This window comes from Vombatus ursinus, unplaced genomic scaffold (genome assembly GCF_900497805.2).
Source record: "Vombatus ursinus unplaced genomic scaffold, bare-nosed wombat genome assembly UNPS02014817.1, whole genome shotgun sequence".
In the NCBI taxonomy this organism is placed as follows: domain Eukaryota; kingdom Metazoa; phylum Chordata; class Mammalia; order Diprotodontia; family Vombatidae; genus Vombatus; species Vombatus ursinus.
Window position 1 is genome coordinate 15,714,973 of NW_020954595.1, and position 22,145 is coordinate 15,737,117.

The following is a 22,145-nucleotide window of genomic DNA, read 5'->3' on the forward strand; positions in this document are numbered from 1 at the left end:
ATTTTGTGGAAGCCTAAAAACTTGTCAGAAGAATTTTTTTTAATGTCTAAAATAAAATCTATGGAATTACAGAGGGAACCAATTAAATTGAATTAACAGCAAAATATTTTTGAAAAACAAGTTCGTAGATTCCAGGTTAAGAACCCTGGGATGGTCTATAAGGTCTCTTTCAGGTTCAACATTCTATGACTGTGCTCTACTGTCCTAACAGAGCAGTAGTAACCTTCACAGATGGAGTTTAGACCAGGAGCCAAAGAGGAAGAATTTGCTAGTGTTTCCTCAGACCTCTCAAGGATGAGGGTGCTGTGGTTCTAGAAGCTGCTAGCGATTCTTTAGACAAAAATATCCATGGAGTAGAAGAGGGCATTTTATTATATCTAATGTTTATTTTTATATATAAAAATAAATTATGAAAATATTATATATTTTTATTGTAATATTCTGTTGTGACTTTGTGGAAGATTTTTAGGAATACGTACCTTCCTTTGTTCTGATACTATGCTCACCAAGCAGTTGTTCATTTTTTGTATCATCTAATTTCCTGAAGTGACTTAACCTGGTAGGAGATAGTGAATGCCCTGTTCACATGACCAATAAAGGCTCTAATGCCAGGTCTCTCTCCCACCCTAAATTCATGAATTAGAGTTCTGATATATTGGTACGACAGGAATTTAGTTAACATGAACCTGTATCCCACAGCCTTATCATTCTTGGGTCAACTGGTAGATGCAGTCACTGTGTTTATAATGATCCTACTATTCATGTGCTGGTGCTATTTGAGTGTTGTTAAAACTGTGTCTTGTCTTTATAAGATTGGATATTTGGGCTGGTTATAAGTGGGGGTGTGAGAAAAAACACTTAAGTTCTGTTTAAACCAATGGTAGATTTCGTTTAAAAATATTTTCTGAGTTATTAAACAATTCTTAATTACTGTTTCCTGATCTAGGTAACAATACAAGAAGGAATTTCCCAGAAGAAGTTAGACCTTTCTAAGACCACTAAACGTCTGGTAAACATCTTCGTTAATTTCCATTTAACTAGACTTGCAGCTGTGAGCTTGGAAAGTCAGATGAGGAACACTGGAGCTGTGTGGTTGGCTTAGACAGTCACTTATTGCAATGAAGCTTTGGTTGGACAGCATACATTTCCTTAATTGAGGAATACAGCCACATCTACAAGGTTTTCTTGTCCTAGTTGAAACATTAAAACAAAATCTCTTGTCCATAAAGTGACAACAATCTTGGTATTGTGAAAAGAACATTGGACTAGAGCTAAGGAGTTCTGAGTTCTACTCTTCATGCTGCCACTGTGTGACCTTGGGGAAGTCATTTGTCTCTGGGCCTCAGCCTATTCACCTATAAGATGAAAGTCACTCTGTAAGCATTTATTAAGCTCTAACTGTGTGCTAAGCACTGGGAACACACATATAAACAAAAAGAACAGTCCCCGCCCTTGAGGTTACAGTACAGGAAAGGGTGTTCTGAAGAGTGGAGAGGGAATGACTAAGACGTAATGGAAAGAGCCACATGGCCCGGATGCCTTCCTGAAACGGAAGTTCTGAGCTGAGTCCTGCAGTTAGCGGAGGAGACTCTGGGGCATGATGGTGAAGTCCAGATAGGTATAGCCTGGTGGGAAATGGAGAGAGTTAGCAAACAAGGGATAGAGGAGATCACAAAAGTCAAAATTTCAGTTACATGAAAGTGGTACACCTAAGGTAAGGAGGGAAAAAATTTAAACTAAATTTTTATTGATAACTTTTTGCTTTTATATCACCTAAAATTCTCCTAGTATTCCACTCTCTTCTGTTTTCCAGAGTGCTTTTCCACATAACATAATTTTTTAAAGAAAAAAAATCAGGAAAACCAGTCACTCCATCAAAAAAGTCTGAAAATATACACAGTGGCCTACACCTGTGGACCTCCCACCTCTCCAGAGGAATTGGGGAAGACATCATCTTGTCATATTTTCTCTTTGGGGCCACACTTCTTTATTGTAATTCTGCAAAATGCTGTTTTGTGGTGGTTACTCTTTCCGTTTACATTGTTGTGGTCATTATGCGTGTTGTTTAAAATTTATTTTCAACATTCATTTTTTAAAAAATTGAGTTCCAGATTCTTTTCCTCCCACCCCTTTCCCACCTATTTTAAAAAAATTTAATATTTCATTTCCTCCTGCAATTACATGTTTAAACAATTTTTAAACATTTTTTTAAAAAATAGTTTAGAGTTCCAAATTCAGTCTCTTCGTCTCTCCCCTCCCCGTACCTGAGATGGTGAACAATCTGATACAGATTATATGTGTGCAGTCATGTAAAACACTTCCATATTAGTCATTTTGTATAAGAAGACTCAAATAAAAAAAAAGAATGAAGAAAGTGAAAAATAACCTACTTCAGTCCGTATTCAGACCATACAGTTCTTTCTCTGGAGGCAGATAGCATGCTTCATCAGGAGTCCTTTAGGATTGTCTTGGGTCATTGTATTGATGAGAATAGCCAAGTTATTCACAGTTCTTCACCGTACAATGTTGCTGTTACCATATATAACGTTCTCTTGGTTCTGCTCACTTCACTTTTCATTATTTCACATAAGTCTTCCCCTGTTTTTCTAAAATCATCCAGCTCATCATTTCTTACAGCTCAGTAGTATTCCATCACAATCATATACCATAACTTGTTCAGCCATTCTCTAATTGATGGGCATCTCCTCAATTTCCTATTCTTAGCCACCACAAAAAGAACTGCTGTGAGTATTTTTCTACAAATAAGCCCTTTCTTCTCTCTTCGCCCCCTTTTAAAAATTTCTTTGGGATACAGACGTGGCAGTGGTATTACTGCATCAAAGGGTATGCACAGCTTTATGGCCCTTTGGGCATAGTTGCAAATTGCTCTCCAGTGGTTGGTCAGTTCACAACTCTGCCGACAGTGCATTAATGTCCCAGTTGTCCCACATCTCCTCCAACATTTATCCTTTTCCTTTTTTGGCATATTAATCAATCTGATGGGTGTGAGACGGCACCTCAGAGTAGTTTTAATTTGCAGTTCTCTAATCAATAATGATTTATAACATTTTTATATGACTATAGATCATGTTGATTTTTCTTTTTTTTTCTAAAAACTGCCTGTTCGTATCTTTTGACCGTTTATCAATTGGGGAATGATTTTTATTTTTATAAATTTGTCTCAGTTCTCTATATATTTGAGAAGTTAGGCCTTTTTCAAAGATACCATAAATTTTTCCCCCAGTTTTCTGCTTTCCTTTTAATTTTGGTTGCATTGGTTTTGTGTAAAAACTTTCTAATTTTATATAATAAACATTATCTTACTTTACATTTTGTAATGCTCTTTATATTTCCCTTGATCCTAAATTCTTCCCTTATCCCTTATCTATAAACTATTCCATGGTCTCCCAGTTTGCTTATGGCATCACCCTTTATGTGTAACTCATGTATCCGTTTTGACCTTATTTTAGTATACAGTGTGAGATATTGGTCTATATCGAGTTTCTGCCATACTGTTGTCTGTGCAGTAGTTTTTGTCAAATAATGAGTTTCTGTTCCAAAAGCTTGGATCTTTGGGTTTATCATATGCCAGATTACTATGGTCATTTAATGTAATGTGTACCTAATCTATTCATTGATACATCAGTCTGTTTCTTAGCCAGTACGAGATTGTTTTGATAAATGCTGCTTTATACAATATGACTTATTTTAAGGGAAGTGCCCAAGGTCACACATCAAGTGAGTGGCAGATTGTGGCCAGAATTCAGATTTGCGGCCTCAGACCCAGTCCAATGGTCTTTTTGCTTCATGGCTAAAAGCAGTTTGGGTTTTATGTTACCACAATGACCATCCATTGATTTGATTTATCCATCTTGAACTTCATTATTGTGGGGAAAGAACCCTGTTCTCCCAAAGAGATTGTCTAATCTAATGTTTCAGTATTCTTTCTCAACAGAATGAATTAAAATTGTCACTAGTTACTTTGAAAGAAGAACAGGAGAGTTTGAAAGCAAAAATTGTGGACTCTCCAGAGAAGTTAAAGAATGATAAAGAGAAAATGAAAGAGACAGTGCAGAAACTCAGAAATTCAAAGGTGAGTAATTCTGGACTTTTTTTTTAATGATTTAGAGAAAGCAACTTTATTATTTTTTATTACTATTTTTTCCCCAATTACATGTCAAGACAATTTTTAGCATTAATTTTTTACACTATTTATGGTAAGTCTACTTTTTTTATTGTTAATACTTGTTTCCAAATCATTTATTTTCTTTTTAAAAAATTAATTTATTTTAAACTTTAATATTTAAATATGCAATAAGAAAAGGAAAAGAAACATTATAAACTTAAATACAAAATAAGAAAAGAAAAAAGCATTGCCATTTGCACAGCAGAATGTAAGAGAGGATTCAAAATATGCAGCAATAAATTTCCATTTCAAAAAAGCCTATATGATAAATACTACATGTGTTCAAAGCTGTTCATCTTTTTTCTTGAGTTTTCTTTTGTTCTCTGCTGTGTACTTTTTACTTCTTTTTTTTTCCACGATCTCCCCCTTCCTTGCAGAAGGCTGCAATTAAAAACACACACACACACACACACACACACACACACGCACACACTCTCTTACAAGTCTACCAACTCATCATTTCCTGCACCACAGCCGTATTCCAACCTTATACTATCTAGTCATTTTAAGTAGTCTAAAGCAATATTGGTTAATATGACTGACATATAGTGTAGTTTCCCTATTTTTCTCTTTTGATTAGAGCTATTTTAGCTTAATTTTGTCTGAAATCATGATTACTACCCCTGCTTTTTATTCCTAATAAAATCTATTCCTGATCCGTATTGTATGTTTGCGAGTATTTCTTATTTCCCATCCCTTCTGATTCCTCTATTTTACTTCTACCTGCTACCTTGTCCTCCTATTACTTAACCTACCTCCCCTCCAAAGATCCTTCCCTTATCCTCTCCCCCCTACACCCTTTCCCCTTATCCTCCTGTTTCTATCTGAATTTAAAAGACTTTTATAGCCCTTCAAATATATGTGTTATTCCTTCTTTATCCCATTCCTGTTACACTAGACTTTCTATACCACCCCCCATCCTATTCCCTCACCCTCTTATTTCTTTAGAAGACTTTTATTTCCTTTTAACTGTATATATTGTTCTCTCTTTAATCCAGATCTGATGTAAATAGGCTTCCTTCTAAAAATCCCTCCCTTATCCTCTGTCTCCTCTCTATCCCTTTAGCCTTTTATTTCTTTCTGAATTTAGAAGACTTTTATGCCACATATATGTATCTATGTATGAATGTATGTATTTATTGTTGCCTCTTTAACCCATTACCCATGAGAGTAGGGTTCCAGAACTACCAGCCTTCCTCCCCAATCTAATTGCTGTGTCAGTTCTTCCTCTTGCGCCTCATTTTGTATAAGATAGTTACTCTTTTTACTTTTTCCTAAATGGTTTTACTTTTTAGAATCACATCATACTCAGGTCTTCTCCAATCTTTCTTTCAAACTACCTGATTGCTAATAACAATCTTAGACATACATTTTACATTTCCTTGTATAAAAAGTAAATAGTCTGTTCTTATTGAGTCCCTTGTAATTAGTCTTTGATATGTGCCTTATATTTCTCTTGGATCTTGTATGTCAGATTTCTATTAAGTTCAGGTTTTTTTGCAACAAAATCCTGAAAGTCTGGCAATTCATTGAATATCCTTTTTTTTTCCCAATTCAGTATTATGCTTAATTTTGCTGAGTATAATATTTTCAGCCACAAACTCAGTTCTTTTGTTGTTCGATACATAGTGTTCCAAGACCTGTGATCTTTTAGTATCACTGCTACTAGGTGTTGTGTGATTCTAATTCTGGCTCTGGAATAGTTGAATATTTTTCTTGTTGCTCGTAATGTTTTCTCCTTGAGCTGGGGGTTTCAGAATTTGATTATGATATTCCTGTAGCTCTTCCTCCTAGTGTCTCTTTCAGGTGGTGATCTGTAGATTTTTTTCTATTTCTACTTTCCCCTCTTGTTCTAATGCTTCAGGACAATTTTCTTTAATTATTTCTTTTATTACTGTATTAAGATTCTTGTTTTGATCATAACTTTCAGGTAGTCCAATTATTCTTATGTTTTCTCTTCTTGATCTATTCTCCAGATCAGTTGTTTTTCTTATGAAATGTTTTACATTGTCTTCTATTTTTTCATTCTTTATATTTTATTTCTTGGTTTCTTATAACTTTACTGGTTTCCCCTTGCCCAATTCTGATTTTCAAGGAGTCATTTTCTTCCTTAAGATTCTGGATCTCCTTTTCCAGTTAGTTGACTTTCTTTTCATAATCTTCTTGGTTTTTTGGATTGTTCTTATTTTTTTCTTAATTTTTCCTCATTCTCTCTCATTTTATTTTTAAAGCCTTTTTAAAGTTCTTCTATGAATTCTTTTTGGGCAGGTGACCATTTGATGTTACTCTTTGGGGTAGGAGTGGCTTTTTTTCCTTCAGTATCCTCCTCCGATGACGAACCCCCAGTCTTTTATATTCCTATCGTAACTTTATATAGTTGGGTTCTTTGTCCTTTGCCTGCTCATTTTTTTTTTAATTTGTAGGAACTTATCATAATCACTTCTAGTCCTGGGATATAGGGGATGATGTTTCTGCCCTTAGATGCTCCTTCAGTTCTCCCCATTGGCCTGGAACTGAAACCAAAAACTCCACCCTCCTGTAAGTGCCGGAAGCCAGTGGTGTCCCTGCCCCCCCCCCCCCCCCACTTCTGCACTCATAGGGTGTGTGTTGTTTCCTTTTTGTCCAGAGTCTCAGCAGCATGGCTGGGGCTGGGCCTGGTGTCCCTTTTTATCAGAGGTTCCCTTAATCTGCTCAGATGCCCAACTCCCCTCACTGTCTTGTAGATGAAAATTCCTGTGGCTGGGGCCTCCCAACCCAGCGAGCCCCAGGGCTGACTGCTTGAAGGTTCAATGAAACTAGCCTGGACCCAACCTCACTCCTGGGATTTTTCTTTGGATCTTCTCCCTGTTGTCCCTGGAGGATCACTGTTCTGCCCCAACTCTTGTTTGTTTTTGTCCCTCTAGGTTCACCCGGAGGCTCTATTTTATCTTGTTTGTGGGGGGAAATCTGGAGAGCTTGGAATTTTCTGACTTACCCCACCATATTTCCAGAATCCTCTAGCATTCATTTTTACATGATTTTGAGTTCCAAATTTTTCTCCCTCCCTCCCCTTCCCTTTTCCAAAAGTGGTAGGCAGTTTGATATAGGTTATACATGTGCTATCATGTATCCATATTAGTCACAGTTGTGAAAGAAGAAACAGATCAAAAGGAAAAAAAAAACATAAAAGAATAGAGTGAAAAAAATATGCTTTGATCTGCATTCAGAGTCCATCAGTTCTTTATCTGGATGTGGATAGCATTTTCCTTCGTGAGCCCTTTGTACTTGTGTTGCTGAGAAGAGCTGAGTCATTCATAGTTGTTCATCACACAATGTTGCTGATACTATGTACCATGTTTTCTGGTTCTGCTCATTTCACTTTGTTCAGTTCATCCAAGTCTTTACAGGTTTTTCTGAAATCTGCCCGTTCTTTATTTCTTATTGTACAGTAGCATTCCATTATATTCGTATACCACAGCTTGTTCAGCCATTCCCCAATTGCTGGGCATCTCCTCAATTTCCACTATTTCGCCACCATGAAAAGGGTTGCTATAAATATTTTAGCACGTGTGGGTCCTTTTCCCTTTTTTATGATCTCTGGGCTGAGACCTAGCAGTGATATTGTTGGGTCAAAGGGTATTCACAGTTTGGTAGCCCTTTGGGCATAGTTCCAAATTGCTCTCCAGAATGGTTGGATCAGTTCACAACTCCACTAACAGTGTTCCAATTTTCCCACATCCTTTCCCACATTTGTCATTTTTCTTTTTTGTCATATTAACCAATCTGATAAGTATGAGGTGGCACCTCAGAGTTGTAATAATTTGCATTTCTCTAATCAAAAGTAACTTAGAGCACTTCTTCATATGCCTATGGATAGCTTTGATTTCTTCATCTGAAAACTGCTTGTTCATATCCTTTGATCATTTATCAATGGGGGAATGGTTTGTATTCATATAAATTTGACTTAGTTCTCCATATGTTTGAGAAATGAGGACTTTATCAGAGACACTTGTAAAGATTGTTTCCCAGCTTTCTGTTTTCCTTCTAATCTTGATTGCATTACTTTTGTTTGTACAAAAGCTTTTTATTTTAACATAATCAAAATTATCTGTTTTACAAATACTCTCTATCTCATTTGGTCATGAATTCTTCCCTACCCCATACATTTGATAGATAAACCATTCCCCTCTTCTAGTTTGCTTATGGTGTTACCTTTTTTTGTTTTGTTTTGTTTTGTGGTGTCACCTTTTATATCTAAATCAGGCACCCATTTTGGCCTTACCTTGGTATGTGGTGTGAGATATTGTTCTGTGACCTAGTTTGTGTCCTACTGTTTTCCAGTTTTCCTAGCAGTTTTTATCAGATGGTGAGTTTTATCCCGAAGGGTAGGGTTTTTGAGTTTATCAAACACTGTGGTCATTGACTACTGTGTCTTGTGTACCTAATCTATTCCACTGATCCACCATTCTATTTCTTAGCCAATACCAGATAGTTTTGATGATTACTGCTTTATAATATAGTTTGAGATCTGGTATTGCTAGACCTTTTTTTCCATTAATTGTTTTTCCATTAATTACCATGATATTCTTGACCTTTTAGTCTTCCAGATTAATTTTGTTATTTTTTTCTTGCTGTTATCAAATAACTTTTGGGGGGAGTTTAATTGGGATGGCACTGAGTAAGTAAATTAGCTTAGGTAGACTTGTCATTTTTATAATACTGGCTCAGCCTACCCGTGAGCAATTGATATTTTTCCAGTTGTTTAGATCTGACTATTTATGTGAAAAGTGTTTTGTAATTGTGTTCATATAGTTCCTGGGGTTTGTCTTGGCAGGTAGATTCGCTAGTATGTTATATTGTCTACAGTTAATTTAAATGGAATTTCTCTTTTCTATCTCTTGCTGCTGAGCTTTGTTGGTCATATAAAGAAATACTGATGATTTATGTTGGTTTGTCTTACATCCTGCAACTTTGCTAAAGTTATTAATTATTTCAAGTAGTTTTTTAGTTGATTCTCTAGGGCAGGCCTGCAGAACATATGGCCTGCGGACAGTATGTTGTTCTCCAAGGGTTCTCTAAGTATGCCATCATATCATTTGCAAAGAGTGATAATTTTGTTTCCTCGTTGCATATTATAATTCCTTCAATTTCTTTTTCTTTTATTGTTATAGCTAATATTTCTTGTGTTATATTGAATAATAATGGTGATAATGGGCATCCTTGCTTCACCCCTGATCTTATTAGGAAGTCTTTAGCCGATCCCCATTGCAGATAATGCTTGCTGATAGTTTGAGATAGATACTGCTTCTCATTTTAAGGAATGCTCCCTTTATTTCTATGCTCTCTAGTGTTTTTAATAGGAATAGTCGCTACGTTTTGTCAAGATCTTTTCCAGCATCTGTTGAGATAATCTTACGATTTCTATTGGTCTTGTTATTGATGTGGTCGATTACGTTGATAGTTTTCCTAAAATTGAACCAAGCCTGCATTCCTGGTATAAATCCCTCCTGGTCATAGTATATAATTCTTGTGATAAATTGCTGTAATCACCTTGCTAGTATTTTGTTCAAAATTTTTGCATTGATATTCATTAGGAAATTTGGTGTATAATTTTCTTTTTTTGTTTTATCTCTTCCTGATTTAGGTATTAACACCATATTTCTTTCATAAAAGGAGTTTGGTAGGATTCCTTCTTCCCCTATTTTTCCAGATAGTTAATATGGTATTGGAATTAACTATTCTTTGAATGTTTGGTAGAATTAATTCACTTGTGAACCCATCTGGCCCTGGGGATTTTTTCTTAGGGAGTTCATTAATGACTTGTTCCAATTTCTTTTTCTAACATGGGGTTATTTAGGCTATTCTATTTCCTGATCTGTTAATCTGGGTAATTGTTTTTTTGTAAATATTCATTGATTTCGCTCAGATTGTCAAATTTCGTAGTGTATAATTAGGCAAAATATTCCCTAATGATTGTGTTAAATTCTTCTTCATTGGTTGTGATTTCACCCTTTTCATTTTTGATACTGGATATTTGGTTTTCTTTTTTTAAAAAATAAAATTAACTAATGGCTTATCTACCTTATTTCCCCCCCATAAAACAGCTTCTAGATTTATTTATTAGCTAAATAGTTATTTTTACTTTCAGTCTTATTAATCTCACTTTTGATTTTCAGGATTTCAAATTTGGTGCTCAGTTGGGGATTTTTAATTTGTTCTTTTTCTATTTTTTTTAGTTGCATGACCAATTCATTGATTTGTTCTTTCTCTGTTTTATTGATGTAAGGATTTAGAGAAATAAATTTCCCCCTATGTACTGCTTTGGCTGCATCCCATAAATTCTGGTATGTGGTCTCATTATAATTCTTTTTAATGAAATTATTGATTGTTTCTGTGATTTGTTCTTTGACCCACTTATTCAATAGGATTAGATTATTTAGTTTCCAGTTAATTTTTAATCTATCCACTGCCTTTTGTTGAATGTAATTTTTATTGCATTATGATCCAAAAAGAATACTTTTAATATTTTTGCCTTTCTACATTTGATTTTGATGTTATTATGCCCGAAAACATGGTCAGTTTTTGTGTAGATGCCATATGCTGCTGAGTAAAGGGTATATTCCTTTCTGTTCCCATTCACTTTTCTCCAAAGGTCTGTCATATTTAACTTTTCATTTACCTCCTTAGTTTCTTGTTTATTTTGGTTGTTGGATTTATTCAGTTCTGAGAGGGGATAGTTGAGGTCCCGTACTAGTATGGTTTTGCTCTCTATTTTTTCCTGTAACTCACTTAACTTCTGTCAGAATTTGGATGCTATACCACTTGGTGCATATATTAATATTGGTATTGCTTTACTGTCTATGGAACCTTTTAGCAAGATGTTTTAGCAAGTTTCCTTCCTTAACTCTTTTAATTAGGTCTGTTTTTGCTTTTACTTGTCTGAGATCACAATTGCTACCCCTGCTTTTTTTACTTTAGCCGAAGCATAATAAATTCTGCACCAACCCCTTACCTTTACTCTGTGTGTGTGTCCCTGTGTTTCAAGTGTGTAATTTGTAAACAACATATTGTAGGATTCTGGTTCTGCGTCCATTTTATGGGTGAGTTCATCCCGTTCACATTCACAGTTAGGATTACTAACTATGTGTTTTCCTCCATCCTATTTTTTCTTCCTTTTTGTTCTCTCTCTCCTTTCACACTTTCGCTCCTCCTCCGTGTTTTGCTTCTGTCTACCACCTCCCCAGATCTGCCCTCCCTTCTGTCAGTTCCCCCGCCTTTACTTAATCTCTTCCCCTCCTACTTTCCTGTTAGGTAAGATAAATTTCTATATTCAACTGATTGTGTATATTATTCCCTCTTTGAGCCAGTACTGGTGAGAGTAAGGTTCAAGCCATGTCCATCACCCACCATCCCATCTTCCCTTCCACTGTAATAGGTTTTTTGTGCCTCTTCATGTGAAATAATTTACCCTGTTCTACCTTCCTTCTACACCCATTGTTACTCCTTTTTTTCATCCCTTAATTATTTTTTATGTTATTCCCTCAAATTCACCTGATACCTGTACCCTCTATCTGTATTCCTTCTAGCTGTACTATTAGTGATATAATTTTTAAGAATTACAAGTATTGCATCCCTTATGCTTTCTTTTCCTTTTTTATCTGTTTATGCTTCTCTTGAGACTTGATATTGGAGATCAAATTTTTGGTTTAATTCTGGTCTTCTCCTTATGAAAGCTTGAAGCCCTTCTATTTCATTGAATGACCATTTTTTCCCTTGATGTATTATGCTTAATTTCACTGGGTAAGTGATTCTTGCTTGTAGTCCTAGTTCCTTTGCCTTCAGGAATATCATGTTGCATGACCTCTGATCTTTTGATGTTGCAGCTACTGTGTAATTCTGATTGTGACTCCTTTATATTTGAATTGTTTGTTTCTGGCTACTTGCAGTATTTTTTCTTTGACCTGATAGTTCTGAATTTTGGCTATAATGTTCCTTGGAGTTTTTATTTTGGGATCTCTTTCCTGAGGTGATTGGATTTTTTCCAATGCTCACTTTGCCCTTTGGTTCTTGTATATAAGGGTAGTTTTCCTTGAAAAAACTTTTTTTTTAATATTTTATTTTTTTCCCCAATTATGCATAAAAACAGTTTTTGACATTTTTTTTTAAATTTTGAGTTCCAAATTCCTTCCCTTCTTTCCTTTGGCTGTAAGATAGTAAGCAATTTGATATAGGCTGTATGTATCCAGTCATGGGAAACATATTTCCATATTAGTCATACTGTGAAAGAAAACACAGTCAACACCCCCTTCTCCCCCAGAAAAAGTGACAAATAGTATGCTTTGTTCTACATTCAGACTCCATCAGTTCTTTCTCTGGAGGTGGATGGTATTTTTCATCATGAGTCTTTTGAAATTGTCTTCAGTCACTGTATTGTTGAGAATAGCTAAGCCATTCACAGTTGATTATAGTATAATATTGCACAGACATATTTTATTCAACACAACAAAGCACTCTTTACTGAATCAAAGAAAGACCTGGAGAGATATTTGAAAGATTAATTGCTTAAGGGTGATCTGTGCCAATGTACTAAACATGGCATTTCCAGGTGCAGTAGGTTGCTTTGTAGAACAAAAACAAAAACAGCCTAACCACCCCCACTTCATTTGTGGTAACAAAAGATCAGAAATGTCAAGTAGAAATGAAGAGAAAAGTGAGAAAGAAGTGGCCCAGCAGTACCAGGTCTTAAATTATTTAAATGTGTAATAATCATCAAAACCATTTGGCACTGGTTTAAAAAAAAGATTTAAAAATAATTGATCAATGAAACAGGTTAGGTATAAAAAATCCAAAAGCAAATGAACCCCTGAAAAATCTAATAATTCTAGTTACTGGGACAGGCATGTGAAAAGATACTTATAAAATTTGCTGGAAATGATGAAAAGCAGTAGGGCAGAAATGAAAGTTATACAAGCATCTCACATGTTATATCTCAAGAAAGCCCAAGTGGACACATAACCTAGTTTTTGTTTTGTTTTGTTTTTTTTAAAGTTTGGGCTTTTCCCAAATAGGTAAGTGGTCAAATAATATAAACAAGCAGTTTTCAAAAAATTAAGGCAAATGTTAACAAAGCAAATTAAAAGCAGATCATGTGTACATTTTTCCCCTCAGTGAGCCAGTTGTTAAACTTTTATTGTCACACCACTGTTTTAAAGACCTTCTCAGCTTGACTCCAATCTACCTTTTTTTCTTTTATTAATTTATTTTAATTTATCAACAATCACTTCTATAAGCTTTTGAGTTTTAAATTTTTCTCCCCCTCCTTCCCTCCCTCCCTCCCCAAGATGGCTCCCAATCTGATGCTATACATATACATTCCTATTAAACAGTTTCACATTAGTAATGTTGTAAGGAAGAATTAGAACCAATAGGAGGAACCATCAGAAAGAGGAAACAAAACAGAAGAAGAAAAAAATAGCAAACAGTATGCTTCGATCTGCGTTTAAACTCCATAGTTGTTTCTTTGTGGATAGCATTTTCCATCATGAGACCTTTGGAGATGTCTTAGATCATTGCATTGCTGAAAAGGGCTAAGTCTATCAGCGTTAGTCATCGTGCAACATAGCTGTTACTGTGTACAGTGTTCTCCTGGTTCTGCTCACTTCACTCAGCATCAGTCCATGCAAGTCTTTCCAAGTTTTTCAGAAGTCCACTTATTCATCATTTCTTATAGCACAATAGTATTCTATTACATTCACATACCACAACTTCTTCAGCCATTCCCCAATTGATGGGTATCCCCTCAATTTCCACTTCTTTGCCACTACAAAAAGAGCTGCTATACATATTTTTGTACATGTGGGTCCTTTTCTCCTAGAAGTGCTATTGCTGGGTCAAAGGGTATGCACATTTTTATAGCCCTTTGGGCATAATTCCAGATTGCTCTCCAAAATGGTTGGATCATTTCACAACTCCACCAACAAAGCATTAGTGTTCCAACTTTCCCACATCTTCTCCAACATTTATCATTTTCCTGTTTTGTCATGTTGGCCAATCTGATAGGTGTGATGTGGTACCTCAGAGTTGTTTTGATTTGCATTTCTCTAATCAATAGTGATTTAGAACATTTTTTCATATGACTATAGATGGCTTTAATTTCCTCATCTGAGAACTGCCTGTTCATATCTTTTGATCATTTATCACATGTTGGGGAATGGCTTGTTTTCTTATAAATTTGACTTAATTCTCTATATATTTTAGAAATGAGGCCCTTATCAGAGACACTTGGTTGCATTGGCTTTGTTTGTGTAAAAACTTTTCAATTTAATGTAATCAAAATTATCCATTTTGCATTTTGTAATGCTCTCTATCTCCTGTTTGGTCATGAATTCTTCTGTTCTCCATAAATCTGATAGGTAAACTATTCCTTGCTTATGAACCCACTTTGACTGTATTTTGGTATATGGTTTGAGATTTTTTTTCATTCTTTTGAATTTGATTGGTTCTTGATTTCTCATAGAGTCATTAGCTTCCACTTGCCCAGTTCTAACTTTTAAGGAGATGTTTTCCTCAATTAATTTTTGTAGTTTCTTTTCTGTTTGGCTAGTTGGACTTTTTAAGGAGTTGTTTTCTTTGAGGGATTTTTGTGTCTACTTTTCCATTTGGCCAATTCTACTTCTGAAGCAGTTTTATTTTTCCAAGCTGTTGACTTTTTCATCATTCTCTTATTTCGCTCTGATTTTTTACCCCCAATTTTTGTACCTCTCTTATATGGTTTTTAAGCCCCTCTTTGAGTTTTTCCATGAATTCTTTCTGGGCTTGAGACCACTTCCTGTTTTTTTGGGGGGGTTTTGCCCATGGGTATTTTCACATTGTTGTCCTCTTCTGAGCTTGTGTCTTTATCTTCCCTGTCGCCATGATAAGTTTCTGTGGTTGGATTCTTTTTTGTTGTTTTTTGTTCATCTTTTTTGGCTTTTTTCATTTCTTTTAAATTTTAGCTGTGCTCCCGGAATGGAAGGGGTGCTGTCTCAGGCTTCTTGTGCCAGGGGCTGCAGGCCCTGGCTGTTTACCTGGTGCTGCACTGATGTTGCCTTGAGGCCCATGGCAGACCTTTGTGTCTGGTGCTGTGCTGAGGTGGTGGGGTGGGGCAGTGGCTGGTGCTGCTGGAGGTCATAGGGGTCTGGCAGCTTGTCTGATGCTGAGCCAGGGTCCTAGTGCTGGTGTCTGGCGTATGCTGAGGCCAGTGGGGTGTTTCTGCATTTCCCCAGGAATCCACTGAAACATGTGATGATGTGGCTGCTGGCGGCTGCTTGTTTGCCCAAGGCTATGCTGAAGCACGTGGCAGGGGACCCGGCACTGGCAGCTGTCTATTTTCTTAAGTGCTGGTAGGGTTGGCATCTACCTGTCTTCCTAGGGCTGCCCTGATGCATGCATGTGGGGGGTCCTAGTGTTGGCATTTGCCTGCCCAACCACACTGGGGCTCAGGATCTACTGCTGGTTTGCTGAGGTGAAGCTTGCTGCTGGCTTGATAGGACGCTTCCTGTCCTGGACTGCGCTCCTCTCCCCTTTTACCTGAATGAGAAAGACCTTTCCTGCCAATTTTCTAAGTTTCTTGGGGTCAAAGATTGTTTCATTCCATCTTTTTGGCTTGTTCTGCTGTTCTAGGATTTCTTTTGGGGCGCTATTTTATGGTTGTTTGGAGGTGAAAAGGGGAGAGTTATGGCAATTTACTGCTTACTCCTCCATCTTGGCTCCAAGAAGTCTTTCTGAGTTACTTCTTTTTGAATATTTTCCCCATGTTGGTCTCAATAATAGTTTATGGGCATCTTTCACTGAATCATAGCTTTAATACTGGAAAGAATCATGGAAACCATCTCGTCTAATCCCCTGGCTCATTCAGGGCTGATTTTCCAATTCACAGATGATCTCAGCCCACCGTGTAATCATTTCTCTGTTTCTGTCCAGTTTGCCTCTATTGGAAGAAGCAAAGGAAACCAAGTCAGTCGATTGTTATGCATTTTAACTTCTCTGGTTAAATTTTATTGGGATAAAGATTAAATCTGTTGCCAAAAACAGGGTGGAAGATTATCTGTGAATTCGTTTGTTATGGCTGTTTTTATTCCCCATTGCCATATATATTTAAGAAAGAGCTATGATGTGGAAATCAATTGAAAGATTAAAGTGGGTAATACAGTTGCTCTACAATTAATCAAGAATAGTTTTAGTATTAATGCCAGAAATCAAACATTTGTATCGTCACCAGTATTAGATAATGTATTTGGAAATATCCTGAGTGCATTTGTATTAAAGCGGGCCAAGAACATTTTTGCAGTTCAGGGTAACAGTGCATTGCAGCTTATGATAGTCCTCTCTTAACTGGAAACTGAATAGCTCCACGTATAGTTCTGTGTTCTCTGTTAAGTACAGAGATTATCGAAGAGTAAGCAAACTGACATTACTACAGTTTATATAAAGAAGATGATTGAACTGTGATTTCTATCAGGTATTTTTTCTTTTTAGCTTGAAGTGACTGAGAAATATGAAGCCTATCGAGATGCAATTGAGGGTATGCCTTCATTCCAAATGGAGCTACAATTATATCAGAAGAAAATGCAAGAACTTGCAGAGAGCATGGACAAAGTAATGAGGATCTTGAAAGAGGTTTGTATTGTCTAATACTAACACCTGCACTCCAGCAGGCCTTCACTGCTTCCTGCTGTGGAGGGAGACCCTAGCACTCAAAGACTTCTGCCATTTGAATCCAAGCTCTGGCATTTTCTGCCAGGCTTTTAAGTAGGGTCCCCTAAATCATCTCCTGTTTTCATTCAGGCTGCCCTCAAAACATAGGAAGTTGTTCTCACAAAGATGAGATAGTAGGCATATAGGTTGGTGGTTATTAAGATTTTCTTAATAATCTCTCTGGCAATAGGAATGAATGTCCATTGTTTTTTCCTATTTGTGCAGCATCTACTTCACATGCTGAATATCCTGAGATGTCATCCCTTGGAATTCTCAAAATTGTGTTACTTCCAAAATGGGCCTCCTTTGTGCATACTTCACCTCCCATAAAATATTAGAGACTGGGATAGTAGGGTCCAAATGGGGCAGCAAATGAATGGTATAAAATGGAAAGCCATGATTTCCTAAAAGATCTTTTTTTTTTTTTTTGTATTTTGCTATATAAGTGAAAATGCCTCTTTTTTATGTTTCAAGTTCAGAACTTTTTTTTTAAGAGGGAGAAAAAAGGCACACCTATTTAAACTATGATACTTGGTCAGAGGGACAACCCATAGAGTTTGTGCTCCAGGGCATCTTTCTTATACAAGTACTACTGAGTTACTGTGAGGATCAGAATTGAAAAGGAAGAAGAAAATAGACTGGATTGCACATATACAGTGATATCAGTGAAATACTCCCACCCCACCCCCGCAGCCACCTACCACCATCATCTCTGTGAAACACAATTCCAAAATTCCAAAAATCCAATTCTTGAGAAATTATGCTCTATGATTATGACTCATGGAATACCACATGTTCTAGAGAAAGCAACATTTAGGGTCCCTGTGCTCGGTGGCACAATCAATAGAGTGCCAGGCTTGGAGTCAGGAAGACTTGAGTTCAAATCTGAACTCAGACAATCACTGACCTTGCGTAAGGCATTTTACCCTGTTTGCCTCAGTTTCCTCATTTGTAAAATGACCTGGAGAAGGAAATGGCAAAACCACTGCAATATCTTTGCCAAGAAAGCCCCAAATGGGGTCCTGGAGAGTTGGACATGGCTCAAGTGATTGAACATCAAAATTTTATTTTATGTTGTAAATCCATAATACCATTTGATATTATCTTCTAATTTCTCTTGTAACAACTCAACCACAGCAAAGAGTAATGAAGAAACATGTAGTGTATGAAAAATATCCTCATGCATATTTGTAAAGATTAAGTGTTTGAACAAGATGTAAAATATCACCAAATTAAATGACTGAAAAAGATATTGGGCCAACCACGCCATGAGATTGTAAGAGAGATGTAGAGGGGCGGCTAGGTGGCGCAGTGGATAGAACACCAGCCGTGGAGTCAGGAGGACCTGAGTTCATATCGAGCCTCAGGCACATAACATTCACTAGCTGCATGACTCTGGGCAAGTCACTTAACCCCAATTGCCTCACATTTAAAAAAAAAAAAAAAATAAAGATGTAGAGCCGTAGGGTGCATTGATGCCCAGTCATTTCCAGGAAGCTAGTTAGAAATGGCTCCTTGTGACATAAAAAGTTCGAGAGACACGATTGCTAGGTAATTAACCATTTTATTAATTATAGCTAGCAAATAATTAATAAAAGGATTGAACATCTGGTCATCACTCGTGGACCAGAGACGGATCATGGCAGCCTATTGACGCTGATATGCCCTTGGAAGAGTGGGTGTTAGCTACAGGTGGGAATCAACTCTGATTGGTTAACAGTTAATGAGAAGAGTTAATATTATAATGAGGTGAGCCTAATGAGGGGGAGGCAACTTAAATTATGTCACTTTTACTCCCAGACCACTCCTAGCCCACAGCAATCTAGACTGAGGACCAGTGCCCCACTCCCCCAAGCCTGAGTAGAACAGAGTGCGCTTCGCCACTTGGGTGGTGTCGGAACAAGATGGAGGAGAGTGTTAAATCCAATGTCTTTATCAGCCCTACTCTTCAGGGGCCATTTGACCTGGTAGAGAATGAGGAAATAGGAAAGGAAAAAATCCTGGATCTCTCTGATAGTAAATGGTTACGAAAGAAATAATCATTTCTCTCATTCCCCCTTTTGATTCTCTTGAGAGTCACAGTCTCTCATGATATGACAAACACTTCATTAGGGGTTTCTAACTATGTTGTAGGGATCAACATTGTCCAGCCTATAAGAAAAGACACCGAGGCAGAGCTCTGAGTCAGTGGCACTTTATTAAAGGGTCCATGGACAACTCTAATGAGGTGGACCCCAGACCTTCCTCACGATCTGAGATGCTCCATTCTTCTGGTACCTTGTTTTTACAGGGTATGTTATCCAGATATACAAAAGAGGTGTGGCAAAATACAGAACTTTACTGGTTAATAGACCTTGCTCTTGAGAACTAAAAATGACACCAGCAGGGCGGGGGTCAGATTGGGGGAAGCATGGGCTATCTCCACTGACTCAGTGGTCCTAAGATGGTCACTTGCTCATGTTGGGCAAGAGAGGTCCAGAGGTACATTAGTAAACTGGTGGACTTTCCGAAGCATCAAGGCATATCTCCTCTCCGTGCTGGGTTTGACGTGGAATTTGAGCAAAACGGGATGGAGGTATCTTTGTCAGCATTCTAGTGGTTGTGCAAGTGAGCTTCACAACTTGGTAAACAAGTAATGAACATTACCTTAAAGTTTGAGGCCCACTATAAGAACTTATCTATCCTTATGATTGATGCAGTATATCAAACTGACTGAAATAGAGTAGGGGTCCAAACGAATTATTTCTCACAGTGGAGCTTATGAAGGGAAGCAATGTGAGTGGGGAAAGGGAAAGAGATGATTGCATTTGATGTAATCAAAAGGGGCGGTCTTCTCTGGTGAACAAACCTTACAGATAAAATGCACATAGGGGAAAATAAATAAAATAAAATGGTCCATTTAAGCTTAGAAGTCTCATCTCATACAACTGTCTGGACACCATCTGATATAGCCCTCTGGTCTGGGGTGTGGTGTCAGAGCAGTTTCCAGCTGACTGGCTCCTCCAGTTCACATCACTTGTAGAGATTCTCTTTTCTGCCAAAAAAATCTTTTACAAAATTGGTCTTCCAATAACCAGGTTGATTAGTGAGTGTTAGTTCAAACCTTACTATTAGCAAATCAAATTGGGAACCTTTTAGACCAGAGAATTTACATTTTTAGGTTAGCCCATTGTTATATTGACATATCGAAGAAACTCAGATACAACCACAAAATTAGAACCCAATTTTCATACTTGACATTGTTCATTCCCCCATTAGGAAGATGGAGTCAAGAGGACCTGAGTTCAAATGTGGCCTCAGATCGGCCACTTGACACTTATTAGTTTTGTGACCTTGGTCAAGTCACTTAACCCCAGTTGCCTAAATATTTTTAGGGTTAGGGTTAGTTTCCATATAAACTCCAATTGTAAATAAGTTGTTTATAGGAAAACATTTTCCATTTCTAGCCATTTTCAAATGAATAATCCCTAGTGAAAGTGGATTTCTCTTTAAGGCATTTACAAGGTAGACCACAAGCTGTTTTTCATCTCAGATAATTAATTGTGCTGCCCTTCTTCTCTTCATTAACACAGAACTCAAAAAGAATATTCAGGATCCAAAAAAAGTTTTCCTTCAGACGGTGAAGTCTTACGAATCACAGTAGGACTGGACACAATTGTTATCAATACCATCAAATTTTTGTAATAAATTGACTGACAAATAAAATTTGGAAGGCCTTCTAAAAGTTGCACAAAATTTTTTACTTAAACATTCCTTTCTTAAACATTCTCAGAAACAGTTTAAAATTTATCCTACTGTAAAAAGATAATCACTAGACTTTCATGATATAAATTAGTTGGAAACCTCCAAACTAATAATTATCTCTTATTTAACCCTTAAAGTAAAAGTAAATTTTTTCAATTAGAATTTATCAAAACTAAGTTGGTGTAAAATGTCTTTAAGTATCATAAATAAATCCCAAATTGTTATAAATAAAATTAATTCCTAATCACCACAAATAAAGTCCTAATTGCCACCCCCCACCCTGTACCCCTCATCATCAGCAAGTGTTTGCAGTGGGCAAGAGATTCAGTTTTCTAAGTGAAGCAATGCCAAAAATATACCCATTTACTTTAGCTTTATAACAGTAAACTCCTAATAATGTAACCAATAATCTTAAAATTTTCATAAGTGATAGCCGAATAATTTTAGGTGAAACTTTCTTTTAAATATATGCAAACCTGAAAGTTTATGATTTCTTAAATTACAGTACTTCCTTCAGAATATGACAGTATGTAGTCAGCAAGGCTGACAAAAATGACCTAACAGTTTTCAAACCCATTTTTATTTTTTTTTCTTTTAACAGTGTAATTCATGATCTGACATCCATATTACAAGAGAAATTGCTTTCTAACATCCTCAGATATAATAGTTTACCAGATTTCGCAATGTAAGAAAATGTAGAAACATAACAACACCATAAACAATGTTATGTATTTGAAACTTGAAACAAAATCCCTTACCAGTCAGGTGGTCTCAGTTCAGCTGAACACATTTCCAGATTACCTTACCCAGAAAATCATTCATGTCATCACCATTGGCCTGTCTACTGATCGCATCTAAAAGCCCATATAAAGTGATCAAGCATGAAGCAATCACATCTAATTAAAGGAAGAACAGAAAGAGTTCACATTACGGTGTTTGCCCCCTGCCAGGCACTGGGGTAAGCACTCACAACCACCTGGGAGGCAGGGGCTACTTTATCCCCTTACAGAGTAGTAAATTGTGGTAAACAGACATGAGGTAGCTCATCCATTTCTTAATGCCAAATAATGCGTGTCTTTTATAGTAGGTTCTGATTTACCATAATCATCTTGTACACTCAGACTCTTTCTGATTTCCTTCAGGACAGATTTCAGACCAAATCAAATAAAATCCGAATGTGTGATGGCTGATGGTACCATTTAAATCTCCATCCCTAACCCAGTTCATTTAATTGATTATGATGTCAGCCTCCTCTCTGGTTCTCTTACCTGCTCAGTCGTGTTCCCTGCTTGGGTCTACTCCACATTTCTCCTGGTTGAATGTTGCTTATGATACCGCTTTCATCATGTTCCTTACCTTTTGAAAAAACTATCGTGATGCCCTATTAACTGTCAAGTGCAGATTCCCTCTTCCCACCTCTCAAGTTAACTTAATCTTACGTTTAGTTGTATTTAATTGTTCCAGGGTACAAGAAAGACAAAGAAACAAGAAGCTTTATTTT

General features: G+C 36.8%; 1 protein-coding gene across 1 annotated transcript in view; it reads left to right on the forward strand.

Moving 5' to 3' along the window:
• NUF2 (NDC80 kinetochore complex component NUF2) overlaps positions 1-22,145 on the forward strand; it is a 51,899-nt gene that overhangs the window by 23,054 nt on the left and 6,700 nt on the right. Inside the window, exons 9-11 of the mRNA XM_027835907.1 lie at positions 947-1,009; positions 3,956-4,093; positions 16,682-16,822. Coding sequence (XP_027691708.1) covers positions 947-1,009; positions 3,956-4,093; positions 16,682-16,822 — 342 coding nt within the window. The remainder of the gene's footprint in view (positions 1-946; positions 1,010-3,955; positions 4,094-16,681; positions 16,823-22,145) is intronic.